General features: G+C 41.3%; 1 protein-coding gene across 7 annotated transcripts; it reads left to right on the top strand.

The window, feature by feature from the left end:
* Positions 1-432: 432 nt before the first annotated feature.
* Positions 433-24,706, top strand: MKI67 (marker of proliferation Ki-67). 7 transcript variants are annotated; one of them, XM_080596600.1, is made up of 18 exons: positions 433-772; positions 2,210-2,323; positions 3,335-3,376; positions 4,352-4,433; positions 4,515-4,630; positions 5,156-5,225; positions 6,106-6,178; positions 8,628-10,127; positions 10,467-10,705; positions 11,408-11,828; positions 13,229-13,344; positions 14,010-14,181; positions 14,279-14,413; positions 15,258-15,823; positions 15,884-17,848; positions 18,873-18,948; positions 19,505-22,582; positions 24,050-24,706. In XM_080596600.1, exons 2-18 carry the CDS (start codon positions 2,232-2,234, stop codon positions 24,196-24,198), a joined length of 8,892 nt encoding a protein of 2,963 aa, XP_080452726.1. In that variant the 5' UTR covers positions 433-772; positions 2,210-2,231; the 3' UTR covers positions 24,199-24,706. The 7 variants fall into 7 exon arrangements, with proteins under 7 accessions (XP_080452726.1, XP_080452720.1, XP_080452722.1 ...); XM_080596594.1 differs by having other exon boundaries at positions 15,258-17,848; XM_080596596.1 differs by having other exon boundaries at positions 6,121-6,178; positions 15,258-17,848.
* The last annotated feature ends 503 nt before the right edge of the window (positions 24,707-25,209 follow it).

The raw sequence follows: 25,209 nt of genomic DNA on the forward strand, positions 1-25,209 counted from the left end.
TGTCAGGGAATAAGTTTTTGTACATAATGGAAGGTAATGACAGGTGACGACAACACTTAAAATGCTGATTTCCTTCCGTGCTCCCTCTACTGTTACCCCTTCAAAGCGCCCTGTTTTTATGATGAAGACAGTTTGAATTAGGGGAGGAGCGGTACACAAGCCAGACACGGCTGTTTGAGTTAGTTTAGCGTTAGTTTAGCGAGCAGCTGCCCAAGCCGGGCCTCCCGAGCGCGTTCTGGCTCCGGGGGCCCCACAGTGACGGCCGATCCCTCTCGCTGCCTCCCGCCCTGTGCGGGCGGGGCGGGGCGGGGCGGGGGCAGCCCCGCGGCGGCCATTTGAAATCAAACGCCCTCCGCAGCCCCCATTGGCTGCGCCGCGCCACGCGCCGCTCCCCTTGGGCCAATCGCGGCTCTCCGCGCGCCTTTTCAAAAGCGCCACGCGCTCGGTCAGGTCTCCTTCCGCCGCAGCGCCGGCCGTTACGGCTAAAAGAGTCCGGCCGCCGAGCGGCGCCGGGCAGGGCCGGGGGGGCGCGGGGCTGCCCGACAGGGGCTGGGTGTGCGTGGGCGCGTCCCGCCGGGGCGGCTCCGGGCAGCGCCGGGACCGCCCGGTGCCTCTGGTGCCCGCAGCGGCTCGGCGCAGGGATACGAGCGGGCGGCGGCGCTGGCGCGCGCGGGCAGGGCGGGAGGGGGGCACCGCGGGGCCGGCGGGGAGCGGCACCCGGAGCGGCACCGGGAGCAGGAGGGAGCCGGAGGGAGCCGGCACCGCGCCGCGGGTGAGCGCCGGGAGGGGGACGGGGGGCTTCTGGCTGCGTCCCTAGGGGGTGTCCGGAGAGGAACCGGGCTGCGGCAGCGGTGGAAGCAGCACCGTGCCGCCGGGGATAGCGGCGTGAGGCCGGTTAGAGCACCGCCGCTGGCTCGGAGGCGGGTGGCGAAGCCGCGTTTTGGGCTGTAAATAAACTTTAGAAATGCACGCGGTTACTGCTTGGCGCCGGGGAAGCGGGGCGCCGGGAAGCATGCTGAAAGCAAGCCAGAAGCGCTCCTTGGCGCTGTCCTTACGGTGCGTGGCACGCTGCTCGCGGTGCAGAGACGCTGGGCTTTAATCCTATGCGTTTTCGTAGGAGCTACTTCCAAATTCATAACGTTTGGTCCCGCACCGTGCATAGGCTGTTTCGAGGATCGGTCCCGCTTCGTGGCACACACAGGGGTTCGCCCAGCGGAGGAGCGCTGTCCCTGCTGTCACACACGCAGCTCGCTGGGCAAGCCCCGTGCCAGCTGCCCGCGTTGTGCCTGTGGCTGTGCGAGCCTGTCAGGTACCCCGGCACCGCTCTGACACCTCACCCAGCGCTGCCCTCCTGCAGGGCTCCTTCCAGGCGCTACCACTTTGCTCCTTCATTCGCTGATGGGTCATGGGGTGAGAAACGTTGTGGTGCGGTCGGATTCAGGTTTAACACAGTGCTTGGGACCCTGATCCTTTTGTAATGACGGGTGCTTCCCCCTCCTCCTTGGGGAAGACGACGAGGCGGGTTTGTTCCCCTTACTGTGTTATCAGCTTACTGAGAGCCGAGGAGACACAACTGCTTTTGAGACCCAACCTTCAACAGGACTTCTGTGAAACTGTGCTGCGGGTTTAAGAACTGGCAGCGACGGAGAGCAGCAGACAAATAGTTACAGCTACGGTCACATAGCCTCGGCTTGCTTCAAAGTCAGCTTTACTTGAAAGCCAAGTCTGAGGATGTCCCAGTAGATGAGAGGAAGGTAACGTGCCAGGTTTAGGTGAGGAGGGGTGACTGCTTACCTGAAAACAGCTTTAAATCGCTTGTGGAATGAAATACTGTATGCGTGGTCCTGCCTCTTTGCAAAGGCTCCGGTGGATAACAAGTAGTTACCGCATATGTAAAAGCGGTATTACTAAGTTTATGTGAGCACGTGATGACTGCTCTTGCCACCGTTTGTAAGCGTTGTTTGCTCCAAACGTGTGGTGTCCTCGGCTTCTGTGCACAATTTCAGCGAATGCTCGTGTTGGATAGTTCCCAGGTGCCTGTGTAGGGAAACGCACATAAATGGCACTTAATTCACGTGGCATGTACACAAAGTTCTGCTGTACTTCAGAAAATGTCTTGAACAACATTTTAAAAAAAGGGTAACGTTGTTTTACATATTTATGAGAATAAATCATTGCTTGGGTGAGTAATTTTGACGTTCTCGTGTAGGTAAGACTTCTTATGTTTGAAGATGCCGCTCTTCGGGAAAATAATTGTAATTAAACGGAATGGGACCGATGGGATTCACTTTCCGCTCACTGCAAGTTCTTGTTTATTCGGAAGGTGAGAACATGTTGAGTACTCAGATGCATTGAAATAATATTAGTGATATTTCCTGCAGACAGAATCTTTTTAATACTTACTTGCAAGAAACAAATATTTGTATTTGTCACTAGTGTTCAGGGCAGGGAAGGTGCTATCGGACTAACATTACTTGAGCTGAACTTACTATTTGTCATTGCTTTTTGTCTTTTCCTTGCTAAAAGTTCTTTTTTTCCCAAAGTTTCTGGCCAAGAGAAATTTAGCAAAGAGATCTGATAAAGCTATGAAATTGCAAGTAATCTACACATGACGTATATACAATAAGCAAGTGGTGGTACTCTTACCAGGGGGCAGGTCCTAGAGAACCAACCAGTGCAGAAGGGAGTGTGGTTTGCATTCAACTGTGATCATGTCAGTGCTTTTTGCAATACTTTTTTTGTTTCTCCAAGACCTCAGTAATGGAATGCATGAGCTAGTATCAAGAATTGATAAGTAAAATGTTTTTACTTCTCTTGAACTGGGTTTGCTCAGCACTTTTTTGATTGATATCTTAACTAATTATCCAGTCCTGAATCAGATTCCATAGTGCCAGTCTACTGGAAGCACTGCAGTGTCAATAATACTCTTCTTTGGCTTCAGCAGAGCTGCTCAGACAGATGAGAATTAGTTTTACAGACATGAATTTCTGTCATCTGCATCGGTGAGAGGTGCGAGGTGCTTCTGTGGACAGTATGCCTGGTATGACGGCTGTTACATTTGCTGCCTAAGACCCACAAAATGTAATGTGTCAAAATTACTAGAGATTAATTAAAATATATATATATATATAATATATACATATATGTACATGTGTCTTTTTAGGCTTGTCATGAACTGATTTTTCAGAATTAGGTTATTTTACCTTTTTTCCAGTATGGATTCTCTGGCGTTATGGAAGCATAAGCTCCTGTTATTTTTTGTCACAGTTGAAAGCCTTAGGTGGTTCATTTCTTCCCATTCGTTGCCTAATGTGTCCTGCATTTTTTTTTCCAGACTTAATTGTCTTCAGGATCTCAACTCTTTTATCCAATTAAGGTGAATGAGTTCAACACTCCCTGGTGGGTTAGGCAGGGCAAGCCTGCATTCTAACCATTTTGGCCACTAATGGTAATCTGCGGCTTCACACTTGAGCCAGTCCTGTAATAATTGGTTTTACTGGCAGATGAAAAGGCTGCTTCTTAGCCAGCCGTGCCGTACCGAGACCCTATTTTTTTGATCTCTATATTGTTAGCATTAGGACAGATTTTGGAAGGAGTGTATTTTGCTGATAACGTGACTTAGAATCTAAGCTTTAGACTCCAAGTTTCTCTCTCTGATTTGTTTCTTTTTCTATCCTTTTTACTGCTGTGCTGTTTTTTCCACCACTTTTCATCACTGAAATTAGCACCAAGTATAGCATTCCCCCTGTTTCTTACCTGGAGCACTTAGTGACTAGTCTCTTGCTTAGGTCTGTTGGCGTATATTAAATGTACGTGTCCAGAGAAAAGTGGTGGAACTTAAACTGCTCATCGCATTCACTTCTTTTTGGTGGAGAAAAGGTTTCCCCTGTGGTAGTAATAACGTTCTGGCTTTTTCCTAGTGTTCCAAACTCTGTTAGTGCAATAGACCTCACGTTAAGTATTTCACTAAATGTATTTTCTTATCCCTTTGTTTTTCAGTGTTCTTGTCTGTGTTAACAAGTAGGGTGGTTGTGGTTCTATTTTTTTTTAATTAAACACAGTTACAGTTATAAATGTTGCAGCTACTCAACTATGACAGGCGTTGTTCTGCAGTCCATAGAACAGGCAAAGCCTTTAGCGTGCGGCTTCTTAGTTTTCTTCTATCGCTTGTGGTGATTGGAGATAACACGGACCCTAACCTCAGCATTTCTGTTATCAAATTTAAGAAAGTATCGTGCTGTTGTACAAATTATTAGCTGAAATTTGGGAAGTCACCTAATTCTACAGCAGTCAGATTTTTCTGTCTTGTCTTTTGCGTGTCTTGAAACTCAAATTATATTTTCACCCGTAGGAGAACAGAATGTGACATCCGCATCCAGTTGCCTCAGGTCTCGAAAGAACATTGTAAAATTGAAGTAAATGAAAACGAGGAGGTAAGATATGCATATTTTAATGACATTTCTATTTCATTGTTGCACGTCATCAGACTACTGAAATTTTTGTTTCCTTTCTAGGCAATCTTGACAAATTTAAGTACAGTAAATCCTACGCAGCTGAACGGTAGCTGTTTTCAGCAACCTGTACCTCTGAAGCACGGAGATGTGTTAACTATTATTGATCGTTCTTTCAGGTAAGTGCCAGTGACAGAGACAAACTGTCTCTGACACAGACAATGCCTTGATCCTAGAACGTGTTCTGCAGCCAAACAGTGCGGAGAACTCTGTGGACACAGTCTCTACGTGCCGGATGAAGATACAGGAGATAGCAGTAGATGAATGGGAAAACCTAAAATGTCATTTTACCATTTTCAGAAAGATAATTTAGTTTATTTTGTATCTCTTTACAATGTCTTATAGAGCTTCTCCAGAAGGCAAGACGGCTTAAAGATTTTTTTTATTACTTTTATATATTATATTAAGCTAAATCAATAAAGATAGAATTGTCTGGAGAGATCACTTTGATTTTGTTTCAAGGACAAACATATTTCTAGGAGAAAAGAATATTTTGATGTAGTTAAAGTATTTTAAAGCAATATGTTTGTGTTGCTGGGAGTGGGACAACTCTCTGTAGGTCATTTATCTTAATAACGGGAATTTAGTTATCAGCTATTTAACCAAAAAATGCTTATTTTTACTTTTTAAAATATTTTATCCAGGTTTGAATATCCTCTCCAATCAACTCCAAGGAAGAGGCGTTCCAGATCTCTAAAAGATGAAACGCGGCAGGTAATTTTGTGGTGATAGGCTTATTTATTGCCAAGTACATTGGTATCAGTATTGATAAGGTATTCTATTTTCCATTTTCAGTGTGGGTTTTGTCTGCCTTTTTTTTTAATGAATACTTTTTCAGTTGTAGGCCAGCTTTCTGTTTGAAAACACAAATGAACTCCTTTAGATAATTTTTTTAGAACTCAATATATTATTTTTAGAGTTATCAGTTTCTGTTAATAGATCTGTTACTAATCTATTAAGATTATAGGTAACCTATTAAAAACTAATCCTTAGCTTTTTTGAGGAGATGACAGGATGCAGGAAACAAAGTATTAACGTTGGATATACTTGTACTGTTAAATGGGGTTGTTTGCCCTAGAGCCTGGGCGTTTTTTTACTCCAAAAGTATGTTGTTTTATGTGCTAGTAAACTAATGTATTGTTGGAATTTATAAATATCAAACTAAGTCTACCTTTTAATAATTTATTTGCATTTGTTTCTTTTTTCATTCCCAACAATATTTTATCCCTCCAAGGGGATGTTGTTACATAGTGAGTACTTTGGCTATTGAAGTTTTTTGTATGTTATGTTTCTCTTATTTAAATAAAATTCTTCTGCTAAGTCTGGTAAAAAAGTGAGCTTAGAATGTGCTTGTACATGTTCATGTGCTACAGCTGCTTTTAGAGCTAATGATGATAAAAGAAAACTTGACCTCTTGCTATGTAGAGTATCGGTTAGTGTTCTTAACTGATGAAATACTCTGCTTTAATTTGAGTGCTTTTAAACTTGTTCAGTATGCAATGCTTACACATTTATGAATTTAGTGTTTTTCAGTGTTCAGTAGAAAGCTAAATAAATATTTGTTGCTCTGCTGTAATGTTGTACAAATTTACAGGTTCTTCATGTTCAGCAGGTGGCAGAAGTGGAGTTATTACATAAGCAAACTTCAGGATCTAAAAGATCTTCAGGTTGGTACCTGTATTAGAAGGGGGTTGCATTCATCTTCCTCCTTAATTTTATGTTAATTCTTAGCATCTGGAGGAAAAACAAGGTTGAAAAGAGCAAAAGAAATATATTTTAAGATTTTTCAAACTGAGCACAGCACGCTTTCCTATGGCAGTGCACTACTGCATTGTACTTAAATGCTGTGATTTACCTAAGCGAAGTCCTGCCAGGGGAAAACATGTAGTTGCATCCTGACAAATGGGCAGTAACACTTGGACTGGAATCGGCAAAAACGTGTTTATATTGTAAACTGAATCTGCACAAATCATTTAAATCAAAGGTTATACCTAAGAAAGGAGTTCGGTACACTAGTTGTGCAAATGCAATGCAAATGTCAGTTGAAACTGATAGGTGAAACTTAATGCTTATTACATTTTACTTTTCAGCAGCAAAAAGCTAGAACATCACAAATACACTTTTGTGATAAAAATACATGAACAGATTGCTTTTGAGCAAATATTAGATCATCTTGAGCGAGTATTTTTGATCTAAGATATTCTTTTCTAATCAGTGTTTGAAACAGGTATTGCTTTGGAGTTACCTAGAGTTAATTTTGCTGATTGAAATCATAGTTTGCAATATGAGTAAGACAGAAGACAGGCTGAGGGAGTTGGGGTTGTTCAGCCTGGAGAAGAGAAGGCTCTGAGGAGACCTTATAGCAGCCTTCCAGTGCCTAAAGGGGCCTACGGAAAAGCTGGGGAGGGACTCTTTGTCAGGGCGTGTAGTGATAGGACAATGGGTAATGGCTTTAAACTAACAGGGTGGTTTTATCTCAGATTATTAGGGAGCTTCAGGCTGCCGTGAGGCCTCCCGTCGGCCTGCTCTGCTCTGAACATACCAAGGGACCTCAGCTGCTCCTCATACACCTTTCCCTCTAGGCCCTTCACCATCTTTATAGCCCTCCTTTGGACACTAATAGTTTTATGTGCTTATGCTCTGGTGCCTAAAGCCGCACACATTGCTCGAGGCGAGGCCGCAGCAGGCTGAGCAGAGCGGGACATCCCTTTTCCCTCGGCCGGCCGGCAGTGCCGGGCCTGAGGTACCCCAGGGCACGGCTGGCCCTTTGGGCTGCCAGGGCGTGCTGCTGGCTCGTGTTCAACTTGCTGTTGACCAGAACCCCCAGGCCCCTTTCTGTGGGGCTGCTCTCCAGCCTCTTGTCCCCCAGTCTGTACATACAGCCAGGCCTGCCCTGTCACGAGTGCAGAATCTGGTGCTTGCTCCTGTTAAACTTCACGTGGTTGGACATTGCCCAGCCCTTTCATTTGGCAAGATCCTTCTGCGAGGGCTCTCTGCCCTTGAGGGAGTCAACAGCTCCTCCTAATTTAGTGTCATATGCAAACTTAGTATACCTTTAAGTCCTGCATCCAAGTCATTAAGGAGAACACTGAAGAGAACTGACCCTAAAATGGAGCCCTGTGGAACCTCACTATTGACTGGCCACCAGCCTGAGTTAATCCCATTTACTCTAAACCTCCGAGCCTGACCCATCAGCCAATTGTACACCCCTTGTATTGCATACTTGTCTAGCTGTATGCTGGATGCTTTGTCCAGGATACTGTGAGAAACAGTATTGAAAGCTTTGCTGAAATCCAAAAGGATCATGTTTAAAGATCTCCTTCCTAACCGCCCCCCAATCTCCTTCTCCAAAAATTGATCAGCATGCTTTCTCCTTGTATGTTAGTCTCTACATCTTTACGTGTATTTCCCGTTGCATCTAAGAGAAGTCAACATGTCAGCATTTGTTTTAGCAGATGTTCATGCTGGTATATGGCAGCGTTGAGACTGTGGATGTATAGATGTTCACAGGGGCTCAGCTTGTGGCTTAGAAAGGCAACTTCTTGGATGAACCCTACTAGCTGACTACTCTGTGCATGGAAGATGTGAAGCGAAGCATGTTACTTCAGGCTTCCTGCATGAGTGCAGTCACTTGCGTTGTCTCATCTGGGAAGTGCTAGCTCTGCTTTATTGTCTTGCTTTGCCCTAGAGAAGCATTGATACAGTTAGAACAAAACAGCACATGTGTAAATGCAAGACAGAAAACTGATTGAATTGTGGTGAGCCGATCTGAATGATTGTTTAATTCTATGTTTACAGATTTGTCTTGTGGCAGCCGTGAAAGATATGTATATAAGCCACTGAAGAAAAACAGCAGCATGAAATACAAATTGCCTTATCTGAATATGGGATAAGGTCCAGATTGCAACTTAAAATTCATTAAGCATTTCAATACTAATGTTTTTATTATTAGAGAATTGTTATTGTAAACAGAGCTTTGTTTACAGTCCTATATCCTGGAGCCTGGTTGCTAGTCTTAGTAGAGGAAAGGAGGGAATTCTCATCTGTATTTAAGGAACTTTACTTGAGTTTCTGCATTTTCTACCTAACTTTGTTTTTGCTTTGCTTATGCTGTAGATCATTCTGAGTGCAAAGAACAAAATGCTGATGAAAATAAACAAAGTACAGAGGAAAATATGTCCAAAGCCTTACCAGTTAAGCTACAAACACCCAAATCTTCATATAAGACAAAACAATCCATTAAAAAGGAAAATGAAATGTCTCCGTTTAGTAGACTGTATGAAACACTGAAACATGAGATTAAAGTGAAAAAAACTCTGCAAGAAGGAAATGTACCTGAAAAAGCTGAAACAGAAGGTGGTAAGGGTGCTCTGCAAGAACCAAGTGCTCGACTTGCATCAAGTTGTGATCTTGTAAGCCCGGCTAAAGAAAAAGAAATAGGCATAAGTGAAAATAATGAAGAATATAAGATGAAACAAGAAGTAATTAGTTCAGAATTTAATCAAATCTCAACAGTAGGAAGTGCTACCAAGAAACGTTTTACCAGAAGTCCGCAAACTTCTGTTTCAAAGGAGATGACAAAAGGTACTGGTAAGAGAAGTAACTTGCAAGATCATAAGGAAGTAAGTACGCCACGTAAATCTAAAGGCACTGAAGTTACAGCCAAAACACCCAAACCCAATAAGGAGAATGACAGCAATGCAGCACGTTCGCTGCAGCCATGCTCCATAGAGCGCTTGGGTTATGTGGAAAAGGTGAAAATCTACAACTCTGCAATAACAGCAGAGAAAATAGCACAAACAACAAACATGACAAATGTTTCTGAAGTAGGTAAACAAGTGTCTACACCAACCCCCAGAAGGAAGAGTCCTCGATCTTGTTTCACGTCACCTACCAAAGAAGCTACTGGGGTGGATTCTGTAAATATTGGTACTCCAACAACTCGAGGAGGTGTGTCGTTGGAACGTAAGTCTTTTTCAGAAATTTCAGCTGAAATTCAAAGGGAAGATCCAGTGTGCAGAAATGATAGCCTCCAACAATTGCCTTTGGCAGAAAATAAATGCTTAAAACAGAGACGAAATAGTAAACAACATACGCCAAGAAAATCAGCGAGAGTAGAAGTGCTGAAAGAAATCTGTGATCAGACAAATGTAGACTCAAAAAAGAGAGATTCTGAGTCTCCTGCTTCTAATTCCAAGAGTCCCAGAAGAAATGTCAGACAAAGTAAAGAATTTGTAAACAAAAGTGTCCATTCAGAGACACCAACTTCAGGAGAGTTAAAATCAGAACTGGCATCTCCTGCTAGTGAGAAATCTGGCTCTGGAAGAAAAAGGGGTAGGCAAAGGACCTCTGAACTGCTGCGAACTGAGAAAGCATCGGAGACAAATGCAGTTAAAGAACACCACAATAAGACTGTAGACAGTCAGGACAGTGGAGCTCAACAAGATCTGGCCACCAATGGGTGTAATCAGAAATCAGATCTGGAAAATGCCAGTGTTCCAAGACCTCGTAGATTCTCGTCAAGAAGAAGGTCTTCTGGAAGTGCTAATGTACTGGAAGGCAATGAGGCTGTTTCAGAAATGAGTGTTTCTGGCCTGTTGGCTGAAGAAGAATCAGGTAAATAGTTTTAATTTCATTCCTTGTTGGTACTGAATTGGAGAAAATCTCTTAGTTTTCATGAGAACTTTTCCTGAGAATTTTTCCATCTAAATGTATAATTAATTGCTGACACATTGATTCTGTAACATTTATCATGTTTTTATATATATGACCCTAAAAATACCCAATAATTTTTATAAAAGTTTACCTAATTGAATATAAACGAGTTATTTTCTAATATGTTTCCAACTTTAAAATGTCCAAGTAAGCACTGTTTTCTATTCTGGTTAAAATGGTGACTTCCTGGATTCTTTGATTTGTGTGGATATATTCAATTATTGCTTTTTTTTTTTTAAGGCAAGACAAAAATAGCATCTCAGAAGAGGAAGAGCGGTGATCTGTTACCTCAGCCTTTAGGAAAGAGAAAAAGAGTGTCTTTTGGTGGTCATCTAAGTCCAGAACTCTTTGACAAAAGTTTGCCTCCCAACTCGCCCCTTAAAAGAGGTGCGATCCCTGCAAGACTGAGCTTACCATTTGGAGACACCCCACGTGCAGTGCTGAAAAAGGCTCAGGGACTGAAGCACTTTGCAGTCCAGGTAAATAAATGCTAAGGCTAATCAAGTTGTTAAGCTAAGTAAATTCAAAGACTTCTAAAAATGAATTCAGAATGAATAATGAAGATGTATATTAGGAAGTGGACATATTAATTGGGAATTAAAATGGTATTTTTTAATCACCATTTTAAAACCTTTTCCTTCAAAGGAGGGTATGCAGCTTATTGTTTGTCTACCTGTCTTTATCCAGTGGGTGTGCTTTTTTTTTCACCGCATGTTTTTGCTTGTTCTCATGCATGTTTAGGAGCATATTTCTGTGTGCTTGTGCTTAACAGCAGAATCTACTGGCACCAGTTAATCATAAATAGCAGAAAACAGACGCAATCTAGAAGAGTGGTTTGTTGCCAGACTATGCAAGCTATGGCCATGTGGCTTGGCCAGAAGTCTGAAAACATTCAGCTGCTGATTTAAACTAGTGAAAGCCTGTAGTGCACTTTATGTGAATAAGACTGTTTTGAATAAACTAGAGTAACAAAGTTAACTTGTTCAATTGGATTTGCACGTGCCTTTTGAGGCTTTTGAAATTTAAAAATTGTTGCCAATTTGTTTTTTTCTTAGAGAGTAACATCCAAGGCTTTTTCAACTGATCTGGTGATATTTTATACTATTGAATTTACTTTTCAGAGATAGAGAAGAATATGTAGTTCAGCTTTGCACAGTAATTTTTTTCTCTTTTTCTACCAGGAACTTTCTGTACGTTTGCAAAAAGAAAAAATGTCACCAGAAAATTTGCCAGCCCAGACGCCCCCAGCTGCCTCTTCCCCTGACTCTGGAAAAGCAACACCGGAGCTTACTACAAGCTCTCCAGCACCTTACACAAAAGGACGTTTCTCTGTTTCGCTCATCACAACACCATCGCCAATTGCAGAAGAGCAGAACGGTGTTGAAAAAGATATGAATACAGAGGAGAAGAGTGGTGGCCAAGTGCAAACACCTACATCTAATCATGTTAGCCAAGATGATAATGCCTTAATGGCAACACCTAACAAGTTAACAAAAAGTTCACAACGTAGTTCGAAGAAGACTCCCATGAAGAGGAGGAGTGGTGCTGTAGCAGTTATCAATGCAAAAAGAAGAAGCGGTGCCTCTACTGCCAATTTACTAGGTTTGTTTCAGCAGTTAACTTTAATATGAATTCTACTGCTTTAAAACACAGCTACGAAACTGAAATAGTCCTGTTATTAGTTTTATACAGAGACCACCAAATGATTGGCATATATTCTGATGGTTTGGGGATTTTTTTGAACCATCTGAGAATTGCAAAATTTTACATTTTCACACTTATAAATCCAATTGCTAAAGCAATATATAACATGGTATTTAGAACATAAATCTTAGTACTCAGAAATTGAAAAATGGTAGAATTAAGGTTCTGTTTGTTAGGGTAATTGCAGTATTGATCCTCCAAGTCCCTCAATTTGGAGTAGTATTGAACTAAAATTGTATCAATTATATAATTTTTGTTGGTGAAAACATGCACTTTATCTGTATTCAGCTTAGTTTCCTTATGCCTTTTTCCCTAAACAGTTCACACACTGTCATTTGTAGACTGCATTGCCTGTAACTGTTGGGTATATGGCAGACATCATGGATGATAGCCATTGAGCCACAAATATTTTAATTGTTGAACATTCAACTTTGAATATTGGTCAAAATAGTTTTGATACCATTGGAAAAATTGAGAGGGGCTCTGGTTCTTGAAAATTTAATCTTTGTGAAGACACTTAAAGACAAGATGTCTTTAATTTATGAAAACAGATTATAAATTTGACTCTTTCAAAGTCAAATTTAAAGTTTCCTATCAATATCAACATGCATCTGGCAATTTTTATTATTCTTTACTGTCTTTATTTTTTTGTAGTATCATTTTAAAGTTCTGAATAACATACTGCATGCAGTGTCCCAGTGATAGTCCCATTATATGGTGAGATAAAATCACAGGCCTTCCTGGTTAATCCTGGATATGTTTCACTTAAAAAAACATTTTTTGCTGTTAAACCTTACATTCTGTCAAGGAAGAGTTCAGGGATAATAAAGTGCAGGACCGAAAGGCTTATGGCAAATTTGTATTGAGGAAAATATTTCATAGAATCACAGAATATCCCGAGTTGGAAGGAAACCACAATGATGATCAAGTTTAACTGTTGGGTCCTCAAATGACCACCCAGAAAATCAGACCATGTGTCTGAGAGCACTGTCCAAACGCTTCTTGAACTCCCAACAGAGTGAGGACAGAATGAGGTCAGCACTCGGTTCCAGAATCTGTGATGTATGATGCTGCGTGGCGCTTTTTGTTGTGGAAACGTACTGGGTGCTCAGACACTCGTTCAACTTCAGCTTGAAACTGCGTTTTCGCATAGCTCTTGAGCATAGTTTGATATTGCTGTTATCAAACAATATAACTTCTATTTCTGACTGCATCAAATCCTTTGGAATCATAAATAGCTGTGAATTCCTGTTTACACAGCTGAGAATTAAGGTTATTGTGCCTGTTTTGCTTTGTAGTTGTGAAATCTTGGGCAGAAGTGGTAAAACTAGGTGTTGCAAGACCACAGGCAAAGGCTGTTAAAAAACGTACCCAAAAAGGAAGACCGGCGAAGAAGATAACAGAGTCACCAAAGGTATTCTTTTTACTGCTTTTTAAGGTTTAAGGGTTTGCTAAACCACGAAACAGCTTGTTGGTGTCTTGCTGCAGAAACTGGAAGCTTATGCGATTTTGGCAAGGTGTTAAATGGGTATTGATGTCTTTCTCACAGTGTGTAAATCTACTTGAATTTACTGTAATGTATTAATTCAAAGCACCTTAAGAAAGTATCTAAATAACAGAATGTGTCGGGTGGATGGAGTAAGTATTTGTTCCTTGTCTACAGTTCAAGCTGTACTACTGTTTAAAAGGGTTTCTATTTCGGTTTAACCACTTTACGTGGTGATGAGGTTGGTGGCTGGATGATTGTGAAGGTCTCTTCCAACCTAAAGGATTCTATGAAGGTGGAAAGGAGTAAGACTGAAGCACTCCCAGGATAATCCCTGAGCATTTCTGAAAGCGAAGAAAACTTGTCTCAGGTGCTCATTGAGCATGGTCACTCAAATCTTAAATGAATATATGAGCTGCATTTCACAACGAATCAGCCCTTTAAAGTATCTGCAATTTAGCCACTTCTGTATGCCCAGCAGTCTGTATTAGCTAAACATGACCAATAAATTTGTGGAATCTCTTGAGTGATTCTGGTTAGGTTTTAAATAAAAGGGATCTTTGTGTCCTAATTTTTATTTTTTTCCTTTATAGACTCCAGAAAGAAAAATAAAAGGTCATTTTAGCACAGGTCATGCAGAGTCTCCCGCTACAATAGTTGTAGGTAGAGCTTACTCTACCACCATTAGAACGGCTGGGCAGGTCCCTAAAGTGGTGAAAAATCCGATCTTGAAACAAAACTTGAATATGGATGAAAGCTTCACAGGTAAGCTGTGAGATTTTAAAACCTGTTACTGGTTCTGCCAACTGGGTAGTTCTTTTTCTCAAAATATGTGCTCATTTTTTCTGAATATAATTTATAGGACTGGGTGAGATGTTTAAAACTCCAGAAAATATGAGTGGAAAAAGATCACCTTCAAGCCCTGTTCATAACAGTGATTTTACACCAACGTGCACTGCAGTGGACGTTTCTGAACTGCATACTCCTGAAGAATCTGGTATGGTTGTTAGTTGGAAAGAAATATTCAAGTATACTTAGGGGTAGCTGTGTCTGCAATTTAGTGGCAGTGTGTAGCCTAATGGTAGGCAGACTTGGTGTGGAGATGAAGCATCTTGCAACTGTTGATATTTTTTATCATGTATTGGAAGGCATTTTTCTAGTAGTTCCAGTTAATTTTTTGGTAGGTGTTATTTTTTTATTCGTTCAGTTTTATATCGAACTTCTAAATGCTGAAGTACTATTTCAGGCAAATCTTGTGTTGAAGCATGGCAATTCTTTAATCAGTTGTTGGGGATACATCGAGATTCAGTGACAAAATCTTATGGCAGGGAGTGGTTATGTTGTATAATTTTGCAGGCAAAGATTCTACTTAAGAAAAAAGTGTCAGATTAGGAAGATTTGTATTAAGATGATACTTAGCTTTTTTTCCGTCTTTTGCGTATGACTTTGCATTTCAGTCGTGTTCCTAAATAACTCACAATTCTTTCAATTCTCTTTTCCTAAGAATTTAGCAAAAGTGAACATCTAGTGAATCACCAACAAAAATCAAGAATAAATTATCCAATATTCGTAGTAGTAATACTAATGATTTTTATCAGATTAAATACAAAATCATCAAGGTTTTTTATGCTTAATTTTTTAAATGTATGCTGTGCCTTGTAGGAGCTAATTGCCTTCTTGCTAATTATCAAACCAATTGCTGAAACATGTTTTTGGATTTTAGCTTGTAGAACGCTTTGGCTGGTTGAATCCATTTTTTACTTAGTTATACAGCAATTAGAATGTTTGGATTTTCTGCTTAGTTTGTTTGCCAAGTTATATAAACCTACTGTTTATTTCAGGAGAGATGATGGTGTCACCATTAAATACTCCAGATGCTTCAGAACAGAAACTTGATTGTCAAGACATCTCATATCTTCTGGGAGAGAAGGAATCTCCAAAGTCTGTGTTTGAAATAATATCCACCAAAACTCCTGAAGGAAGACAAGCTGTGCTGGAAGAAGATCTTGATGTGGATAGTGTATCAATAATTGCAGAGAAACAAGCATCTCAGGTGAAATTGGCAAGTAAAAGGAAAACTCCAGATCAGAAGTTGGAGTCAGTTGAGGTTGTGTCAGGCATCAAGCAGCTATTAAGGACCCCAAAGAAAAAGCCAGAACCTGCAGAGGTCCTGTCAGGCATCAAGCGGCTTATGAAGACCCCAAAGCAGAAACCAGAGCCTGCAGAGGCCCAGTCAGGCATCAAGCGGCGTATGAAGACCCCGAAGCAGAAACCAGAGCTAGCTGAGGTCCTGTCGGGCATCAAGCAGCTTATGAAGACCCCGAAGCAGAAACCAGAGCCTGCAGAGGCCCTGTCAGGCATCAAGCGGCGTATGAAGACCCCAAAGCAGAAACCAGAGCTAGCTGAGGTCCTGTCGGGCATCAAGCGGCGTATGAAGACCCCAAAGCAGAAACCAGAGCTAGCTGAGGTCCTGTCGGGCATCAAGCGGCTTATGGAGACCCCGAAGCAGACACCAGAGCCTGCAGAGGCCCAGTCAGGCATCAAGCAGCTCGTGGAGACCCCAAAGCAGAAACCAGAGCTAGCTGAGGTCCTGTCGGGCATCAAGCGGCTTATGGAGACCCCGAAGCAGACACCAGAGCCTGCAGAGGCCCAGTCAGGCATCAAGCAGCTCGTGGAGACCCCAAAGCAGAAACCAGAGCTAGCTGAGGTCCTGTCATGCATCAAGCGGCTTATGGAGACCCCGAAGCAGACACCAGAGCCTGCAGAGGCCCTGTCAGGCATCAAGCAGCTCGTGGAGACCCCAAAGCAGAAACCAGAGCTAGCTGAGGTCCTGTCATGCATCAAGCGGCTTATGGAGACCCCGAAGCAGACACCAGAGCCTGCAGAGGCCCAGTCAGGCATCAAGCAGCTCGTGGAGACCCCAAAGCAGAAACCAGAGCTAGCTGAGGTCCTGTCATGCATCAAGCGGCTTATGGAGACCCCGAAGCAGACACCAGAGCCTGCAGAGGCCCTGTCAGGCATCAAGCAGCTCGTGGAGACCCCAAAGCAGAAACCAGAGCTAGCTGAGGTCCTGTCATGCATCAAGCGGCTTATGGAGACCCCGAAGCAGACACCAGAGCCTGCAGAGGCCCTGTCAGGCATCAAGCAGCTCGTGGAGACCCCAAAGCAGAAACCAGAGCTAGCTGAGGTCCTGTTGGGCATCAAGCGGCTCATGGAGACCCCGAAGCAGTCACCAGAGCCTGCAGAGGCCCTGTCAGGCATCAAGCAGCTCGTGGAGACCCCAAAGCAGAAACCAGAGCTAGCTGAGGTCCTGTCGGGCATCAAGCGGCTTATGGAGACCCCGAAGCAGACACCAGAGCCTACAGAGGCCCTGTCAGGCATCAAGCAGCTCGTGGAGACCCCAAAGCAGAAACCAGAGCTAGCTGAGGTCCTGTTGGGCATCAAGCGGCTCATGGAGACCCCGAAGCAGTCACCAGAGCCTGCAGAGGCCCTGTCAGGCATCAAGCAGCTCGTGGAGACCCCAAAGCAGAAACCAGAGCTAGCTGAGGTCCTGTCGGGCATCAAGCGGCTTATGGAGACCCCGAAGCAGACACCAGAGCCTGCAGAGGCCCTCTCAGGCATCAAGCAGCTCGTGGAGACCCCAAAGCAGAAACCAGAGCTAGCTGAGGTCCTGTCGGGCATCAAGCGGCTTATGGAGACCCCGAAGCAGACACCAGAGCCTGCAGAGGCCCTGTCAGGCATCAAGCAGCTCGTGGAGACCCCAAAGCAGAAACCAGAGCTAGCTGAGGTCCTGTCGGGCATCAAGCAGCTCATGGAGACCCTGAAGCAGACACCAGAGCCTGCAGAGGCCCTCTCAGGCATCAAGCAGCTCATGGAGACCCCGAAGCAGAAACCAGAGCCTGCAGAGGCTCTGTCAGGCATCAAGCAGCTAACGGAGACCCCAAAGCAGAAACCAGAGCCTGTAGAGGTCCTGTCGGGAATCAAGCAGCTCATGGAGACCCCAGAAGAAAAGCTGGAGCCAGCTGAGGTCCTACCAGGCATCAAGCAGGTCGTGGAGACCCCACAGCAAAAGTTGGAACCTATTACAGATGAAAACACCGTACAAAAATTGCTGAAGACTCCAGTACAAAAAAAGGAGGTAGTAGAAGATGTGACAGGAGTTAATTTAATCCCCAAAAATCCAAAATTGGAACATCAACCAGTAGAAGACATGGTTGGGGTCAGCCGTATCTTCAAAACTCCGAAGGAAAAAGTTGAACCCATAGAAGATATGTTTGGAATTAGTAGATTAGTGCAGACTCCAAGAGAGAAATATCATCCAGTTGATGACTTTGTGGGTCTGAAGAGGCTTATGGCAGAACCCAGACAGAAAAATTCTGATTCTGAACTGGATTATGCTGGAGTTAAGGAAATGTTTGGTGAGGAAACAAAGGTAAAATATTTTCTTTATCTTTTGGGAAGAGTTTATTCAAGCTTGGAACCTGTGGTTGAAATGACCTCTTAGACCATCTAATAAGACATGTTATATTTCATTGTATTTTCATTAAAATATCTCATGCACAAGACCTCTGGCTGACAAATGCCTTCTAGAAGAGCACCTGATGTTTATTTGAAAACAGTAAAGCTGGCAACCTGTGTTTTCCTTGGTAGCTTTGTCCAGGTGAATGGGTAAAAACTAGAAGATGCAGCGTATTACAAATTTGAAGGAGCACTTTTTTTCTAGTCATTTGTTTCTGTTATGTTTAAAGCACCCTTAAATTACTTACAAACTATAATGGAGTTTTTTCTCTGCCTTCCTTTTCATAAGTAGGGCATATGCATGTTTTTGTTTTTGTACAGCTTCTTCATAGCCTGTAGATTAAATTCAAAAGTCTCTTTTCTTTAAACATCCAAGAGCACTGAGCTTTTGCCAAAATTTTGTGTTACCCTGTAGTCAGTTGGTTGCTCTTTGTGCCCATAAGGCTTTCATTCACTGCTTGCTGAATGGACACCGATTCTACAGAGAACTAACTCTGTTTGCTTGCGTTAGTATGTACTTTGCTTGAAGGAACCCTATCTAAATGGTTACTGAGGCTGCTCTGGGTTACCTTTTTGACCTTACAATTCACACCTTCATCACTCTTGTCATTTGTGTATTTTATTAGCATTGATTTTTGTTGGCTCCCAGATCCATAGATTAAAATGAGTATTGTTGGTCTGTGTAGAACTACAATAAAACACTTCAAAACATTCAAATGACTTAGATTCAATAACCCTCCTTTTGAGATCTTATTAGACAATTTTCAGCTCATTTCCTGAATGCTTTTTAAAACTCTCATAAAGTACTAATAAAACACTCATAAAGTACTTGGCAAAACTTTTTTCAGCTGTTTCACTCTCAATTTTGTATTAGTTAACTACTATTTCTTGTCCTGTCAGACACACAGAAATGTATTGATTATTGCTTATTTCCTTAGGTCAGGTCAGAAAATGTTACGGATCCTAAGCAAGAAGATGCTGTGCCTCCTTGTGCTAATGACAGTCGTGACTATGGTAGATACAAATACTTTTATTTTAACTAGAGTAATAATGAATACACAGGACTATATGTGTTGTTAGGAAGTTTCAAGATGTGTTCCAAAAATTCCAAATTATATAGTATGCAAAGAGCAAATATCTCACAGAATTTGAGCAGTAATCTGTAACGAACACCAGTGTTGACATTCTATCGGTGCTTAAGAAATGGGGTGGTATTTTGCTGGTGTAGTAATGGTGACATCTCCAAACATATCAGTGTAAAAAATAATAATAATAATAATAAAAAAAAAATTAAAAAGATGCTAAGGTACCCACTTAAAAGCACCTTTATTTGCAAAGACTTTCAAAACATATCTTTAAAGCTGAGTGCTACCTGTCAAAACAACTTTTGTGTACTAAACTGGGTTTTATTCTAGGAGTCAGTTAAAATCCCTATTATTTTTTTAAAATTAAATATGATTTGTTTGAGCAAGACTGCCTTACTAGGAAAATCAAAACTCAGAGATACTTTGATCAGGCATAGTAATGTATAACTTTTGATTGTGCTCTTTTCTATATAAAAACTTTGTAGGGGGGAATAAAACTGTTTTAGAAGACCCAGGAAATACTTCACAAGGTAAAGATTCTCAACAGGATTTGTCAACTAGTGAAGACCACTCTACCCAGAGACTAACAAGGGGCAGATCAAGGAAGATTGCACATCCAACTTCAATAAAGCAGTGTGAAAAGGATTTAAATTTAAAAGAACTGCAAGGTCTGGAGAAAAAGAGCATCCAAGAAGAGATGGGAGAGATCAGTACTTCAACTTCAATAGCTAAAAATAGAGGAAGAAGAAAGAGAACAAATCCTTGCATGGAAGAAGAAATTGTTTCAAAGCATCCTGATGAGAAAACAGTTGAAACTGTTTCACTTGTGGAAACGCAAGTTGATACTCAAAGACCAAGAAGAGGCAAAACTAAAGAACCAAAGGAGTTAAAACATCCTAGTGAGGATCTTGAGTCTTGTGAAAAAGATTCTTCAGTGCTACAAAAAGATCCTGCAAATAGGAAACAGACTTTGCAGGAGTATGACATCAATGACACATCTGTAACCGAAGATGATCAAAGCAGAAAGACAGAAATCGTATCTAGTAGCAGTCAGGATGAAAATTATCAACTGCAAACAGATTTTAAAAAATCTGAAAACACATCTGACAAAGGTAGTGTAGAAGACAGGGAAGAAATTCCTCTATTGCATCAGAAGAGGTCTAGAAGAATGAAAAAAATAGAAAACACAGAAGCACTGCTTCCAGCTAAAAGAAGAAGAAGAGCTAGGAATGAACAGGCTGAACAAGCTTCTTCAGAGGAGCTTCATGGGACAACAAGGAAACTTCGTAAAGACCAATCAGCAAAATTACTACAAGGTGATGAGTGGACTTCTGAGACTGCCCCCACAGAAGAATCTGAAAACAGAACTAAACTTGAAGTAAAGATAACAGAAAAAAGAGGTAAGTCTTCAAGAAATGCTAGAAAACACCCAACGGAAGTAAAAGCAGACGTTTGCGGGATGGCACTTGAAAATACACAGAATGTTCAGAAAGCAAAGGAAACTTCAAACGAAACTGTTACCGAAACACAATCACCCACCAAAAATGAGAGGAAAGTATCTCTGGGAGATGAAGCAGAAAATGCTCAGGAAAATACAACAAAGTCATCTCTAAGATTAAAGTCAGAATCACCTTCTGGAGAGACGGATAAAATGCCAATTACTGTTCTGAACTTGGAAGCAAACAAAAGCTCAGTACAAGAAGCAAACAGAACTAGAAGCAGGAGAGGGAGAAAAGACTCTTCAGAGAAAAAGGCTGATGAATTTGCCCAGGATGTAAAAAGCCTAGATCTTATGCCCAAATGTAGGTCAGAAACAGGGGAATCTTCTCCCAAAGAGTCTTCAGCCTCTAGTTGTGTCAAGCAGTCACACCAAGTAATGAAAGACCAGAACAACACAGCTGACCCATCAGTAACTACTCTAAACAGCGACAGCGTTGCTCAGAGCCGTCAAAAACGGACAAGAAATGAGCAGGAAGAAAATGAACCAAAGCAAACTGAAATCCTGCAAGAGAATCAAACACAAAATAACAGAACTACACATAGAAGAGTTAGAGGTAGAAAAGTTAATTTTAAACTTGAAGAAGCCAGTTCTGAAGCTCTAGGAGAAGAAAGGAATTTACCTGGGAATGAGGAAGGAATGACTTGCAAACGTGATCAACATGAGGCTTCAGAAAATCCTGTACAAGTAAGGAGGAGCAAAAGAAGGCGCGTTGATTCCATTCCACAAGCAACTTGTTCTACCTTTACGAAAAAGGAAACCTTAATTAAAGATCATAGTAAAGATGAGACTTGTGCAAAAGATCAAGATCCAGCTTTGGAAGCTATTCCCTCTTCAACAGAAGAAGTTCCACTGAGAGGACGAACAAGGCGAGGGGTTGCTGTAGCATCACAAACAGTGAGTTCTATTTCTATCAGAAAAAAACGTGGGTTGCTAGAAGGTGATGATAAAAAGATGACTGTGAAAGAAGATCAAAGTCCAGCATTGGGAAATAACGCTTTGCAGGCAAAAGCAAATGCATCAGCAAGGGATGAAAGAAAAGAGATTGATCTAGCAGCAGAGGCAAAAAGTTCAGCTTCTCTCCGGAGAAAACGTGGCTTGTCAGAAACTGATGATAAAGAGGAGAGTACTAATGAAGAACAAAACATGCTTTTGGAATCAGTGTCCTGTGCAAAAGAAAAGCCATTAGGAAGGGGCAGAAGGAAAGAAACTCCTCCAGTGTCACACACAACTAATTCCATTTCTCTTAGAAGAAAACGTGGTTTGCCAGCAGATAATGGTAGAGAAGAGGCTCCTAAAGATCAAAATGTTCCAGAAGATGAACCGAAAAGAGGCAGAAGGAATGAAGCTGCCATCTTGTTAGAAGCTACAAGTTCTACTTCTGCTCAGGGAAAACGTAACTTATCAAAAGAAAGTAGCAGAAAGAATAATCGTAGGGAAGCTAAAAAAATGATTTCTGAAAAACCCTCTTCTGAAGAAAAAATCGATCTTTCAAAAGGGTACTCAGGGAAAAAGATTAGTATCACTTCACTGGCTGATAGTTCCAGTTCACTTCAGGGTTTGCCAGAAGATGGTGAGAATGAAACTCCTGAAGAGCAACAGGGTATACTTTTGGAAGTAACCCAGTCAGCAAAAGAAAATCCATCGAAAGCAGGCAGAAGGAAAATAGTTCCTTCCAAATCTGAAGAAACTAGTTCAACTTTTCTCAGGGAAAAGCCTGTCTTGCCTGAAGACAGAGCTCAAAAGGGAGTTCTTAAAGAAGGTGAAGGTACAGCTCTGGAAAATAATTCATCCCAGGAAACACATAGGCAACTGAGAAATAAAAGGAAAAATGTACAATTCAAATCAGAGGCAGCTACTTCTACTTCTCTTCACGATAATGGCAGCTTGCCTGAAAATGGCAACATTTTGGAAACTCAGTGTTTGATATCCACTGGTTCTGAAGAAAATAATCAGTCTGGAAAAGGAAAAGAGGTTAACCCTACCCAGCAGACAACTTCCACTTCTCGCAGAAGAAAATGTCTGTTTCCAGCAGATGACTTACCACCCAAAAAATTAAAATCAGGTGAGAAACAAAAATTGTTTTCTATTTTCTACATATAGCTAAGCTGGAATTTTGTACATGTTATTACTGTTGGCTGCCATAGTCTAATGTAAATAGAGAGTAGATCTTTAATGTAGCAAAGAGACTTAAGTAAAGAAGGGGCTAGGTTATCCTATACAAACAAGATGTTTCTCCAAAGTAGAGTGGATTGATTTTATGGCATCTGACAGATGTATTCCTCTTCTGGTGAGTTATTCAAATGTCCTCATGTTCTTCTGTAACTTACAGGTTAAATACAGCAATTAACTAACTTACAGGTGGTGATGAACATAGCACGATAATTAAATTTGTAGCACCCATTGTTCGTGCTTGTTTTCTCCTAAATACCATCTAAGCTCCTGCTCTTGTATGTCTAGGTTTTGGGTAGCTTGTACTAGTCATCAGTGCTGTAATGAAGTTGGTGCTAGAAGGGCTTGAAGCTGTATTTGAGCTCAGAAAGACAGCAAAAGTTCCACGTGTCTCCCACTTTTCCCTTTTTTCGATTTTGCTTTCCCCAAGCCAATAGAACTCTAGGTTCAGACACTTGAAATATTCCCTGAACCTTTCAGCTGGATGTGATATAATTTTGAAGATACCATGTTGTGATTAGAAATTATCAAATAAAAATATACAAATGGAAATAATGAATCTTTACAGATACACGTTGAGGAATTTTCTGGCAGGTTATGTGCATTAATCCTAAATTTGATCATGCTCTCCGTTGCATTTCTTTTCGTCTCTTTTTCAGTTACATGTGCTTATCCAAATGTACCACGTACATCTATTTTGCCAGGTTCCCCTCTTGGTTTATTGACTTCACACTTTTTTTTGCTAGTTTTCACTTCTTGACACTACTATATGCACTTCCCAGAGGATTGGTATGTTTGGGTGCTTTTCTACCGGTCTGGATAGTTTCTTTTGGGGGGAGGTCATCTTTCCCCACGTGGATTTTATTGTATATTGGTGGTGCTTGGGTCAATGCTCATCTCTTGGAGCAGCTTCACTGATCTGTGCCATCTAGATTCTTCCATAGGTGTCCAGTGTGTTTGTTACAACTAAAAGCCTGACTTTGCAGTTCCAGCAGGACAATAAAATAGTTGCTGTGCATTCATTTTTGCTGATTTCTTTCCTTCAACGTTAGATATGTTTTAGTTTTACGTATTGGTAGAAGGAATTTTAGCTAAAACAATAGCTAATTGGTTTTGGTGCTCTCATTAATGTTAACCTACTTTCAGAAATAGCTGGAAGTCCTTGGGGATCTATTTTAAAGGATATTGGATGTGCAGAAGCGTGGGTTTTGTAACTGGTTTGTTGAACTCATAGATGTAGTCTTTGGAACGTAGTCATTAGGGACATCTCCCTTCAAAAACAATGTAACTGAAGATTGACTTTTTATAAAATGCTTGATTTATGATATAAATTTAATTTAATATTTCTGTCTACAAATAGAGAACAATGAAAACAGATCGCCAAAAAAAGGAAAAAGAAACAAAACTGAAGAAAACCTTGAAGGCGACGTGAAGACAACTCAGACTGCTGGAGGGACGAACAGGACAACAAGATCAAGCACTAGAGCAAGTGCAAGAACGAGAAAGTAGACTTAACAGTTGAGGAACCAGTTTTTAGAATGATTCAGTAATTGAAATAGGAATTTTTAATGTGAATTGACCTTGCACTCAGATTTTAAGTTCAGATTTTGTAAAGCAATCGCTGATGATATTATCTAAGTACCTTTCTTAATGTGTTTACAGATATGACGATGCATATTTTAGTAGATACGTGTATTGGTTCCTAAGCCATGCGATGCTTGTGCAGAATGGCAAGCAGAAAAATAAATCTTTTATACTTGTATTTATCCCCTTTTTTATGGTAATGAGTACAGTAGTCAGGAAGCCATGTTACTTTACTGCCAGTTTAATTGTAAGCTATTTTCTGCTTAAATTTTATGCGCTTAAGTCTTATTTTTCCATTAAAGTTCTGTAAATATTCTTTTAAAAACTATAGATTTATTAGCAGAACTACTATGAATGAAATTGCTATTTTTAAAAAAAAATCATTTTACTGAGTATAGATTTGTAAGCCATTAAATTTCTAAACAATTTGGGACTTCTGTGTTTTGTGTTCTTAGGAATAATTAAGGATGTAATTATTACTGTCCTCTTACAACCATATTTAAAAGATTAATTTTTTTTAGCCACATGCCATAATTTTTGGAAGTGTGCTGTGGGTGCCTCTGAAATTCAGGCAATTCTCTTGTAAACATGGCCATGCTGTGCAGTGCTTATAAATGGAAGGGAGCAGTGAGCGCATGAGGTTGTGATGTGGCCCTTTTCAGAGCTGCAGCTGATGTGGAGTACTGAATGTGGTTTGGAGAATATTTTCCAGAGGTCAGCAGCATCTGTGGCCCGTGGATAATGTTGGTGTGCACACATCTCAAAGGGCGGTAGCTTTCTGCGACTCTATTAAATGCAAAAAGAAAGAAAACTCAGCTCAGGTATCTAACTGCATTTTTAAGACCACAGTTAAGAACCTGCATTTTTATATGAGGAGTTACAGATTTTTGTGGAAGGACAGATAGAGTTTATGTTCTGACATTCTTCTTAGGACTT

Source organism: Anser brachyrhynchus (assembly GCF_964034855.1).
Source record: "Anser brachyrhynchus genome assembly, chromosome: 6".
Classification (NCBI taxonomy): domain Eukaryota; kingdom Metazoa; phylum Chordata; class Aves; order Anseriformes; family Anatidae; genus Anser; species Anser brachyrhynchus.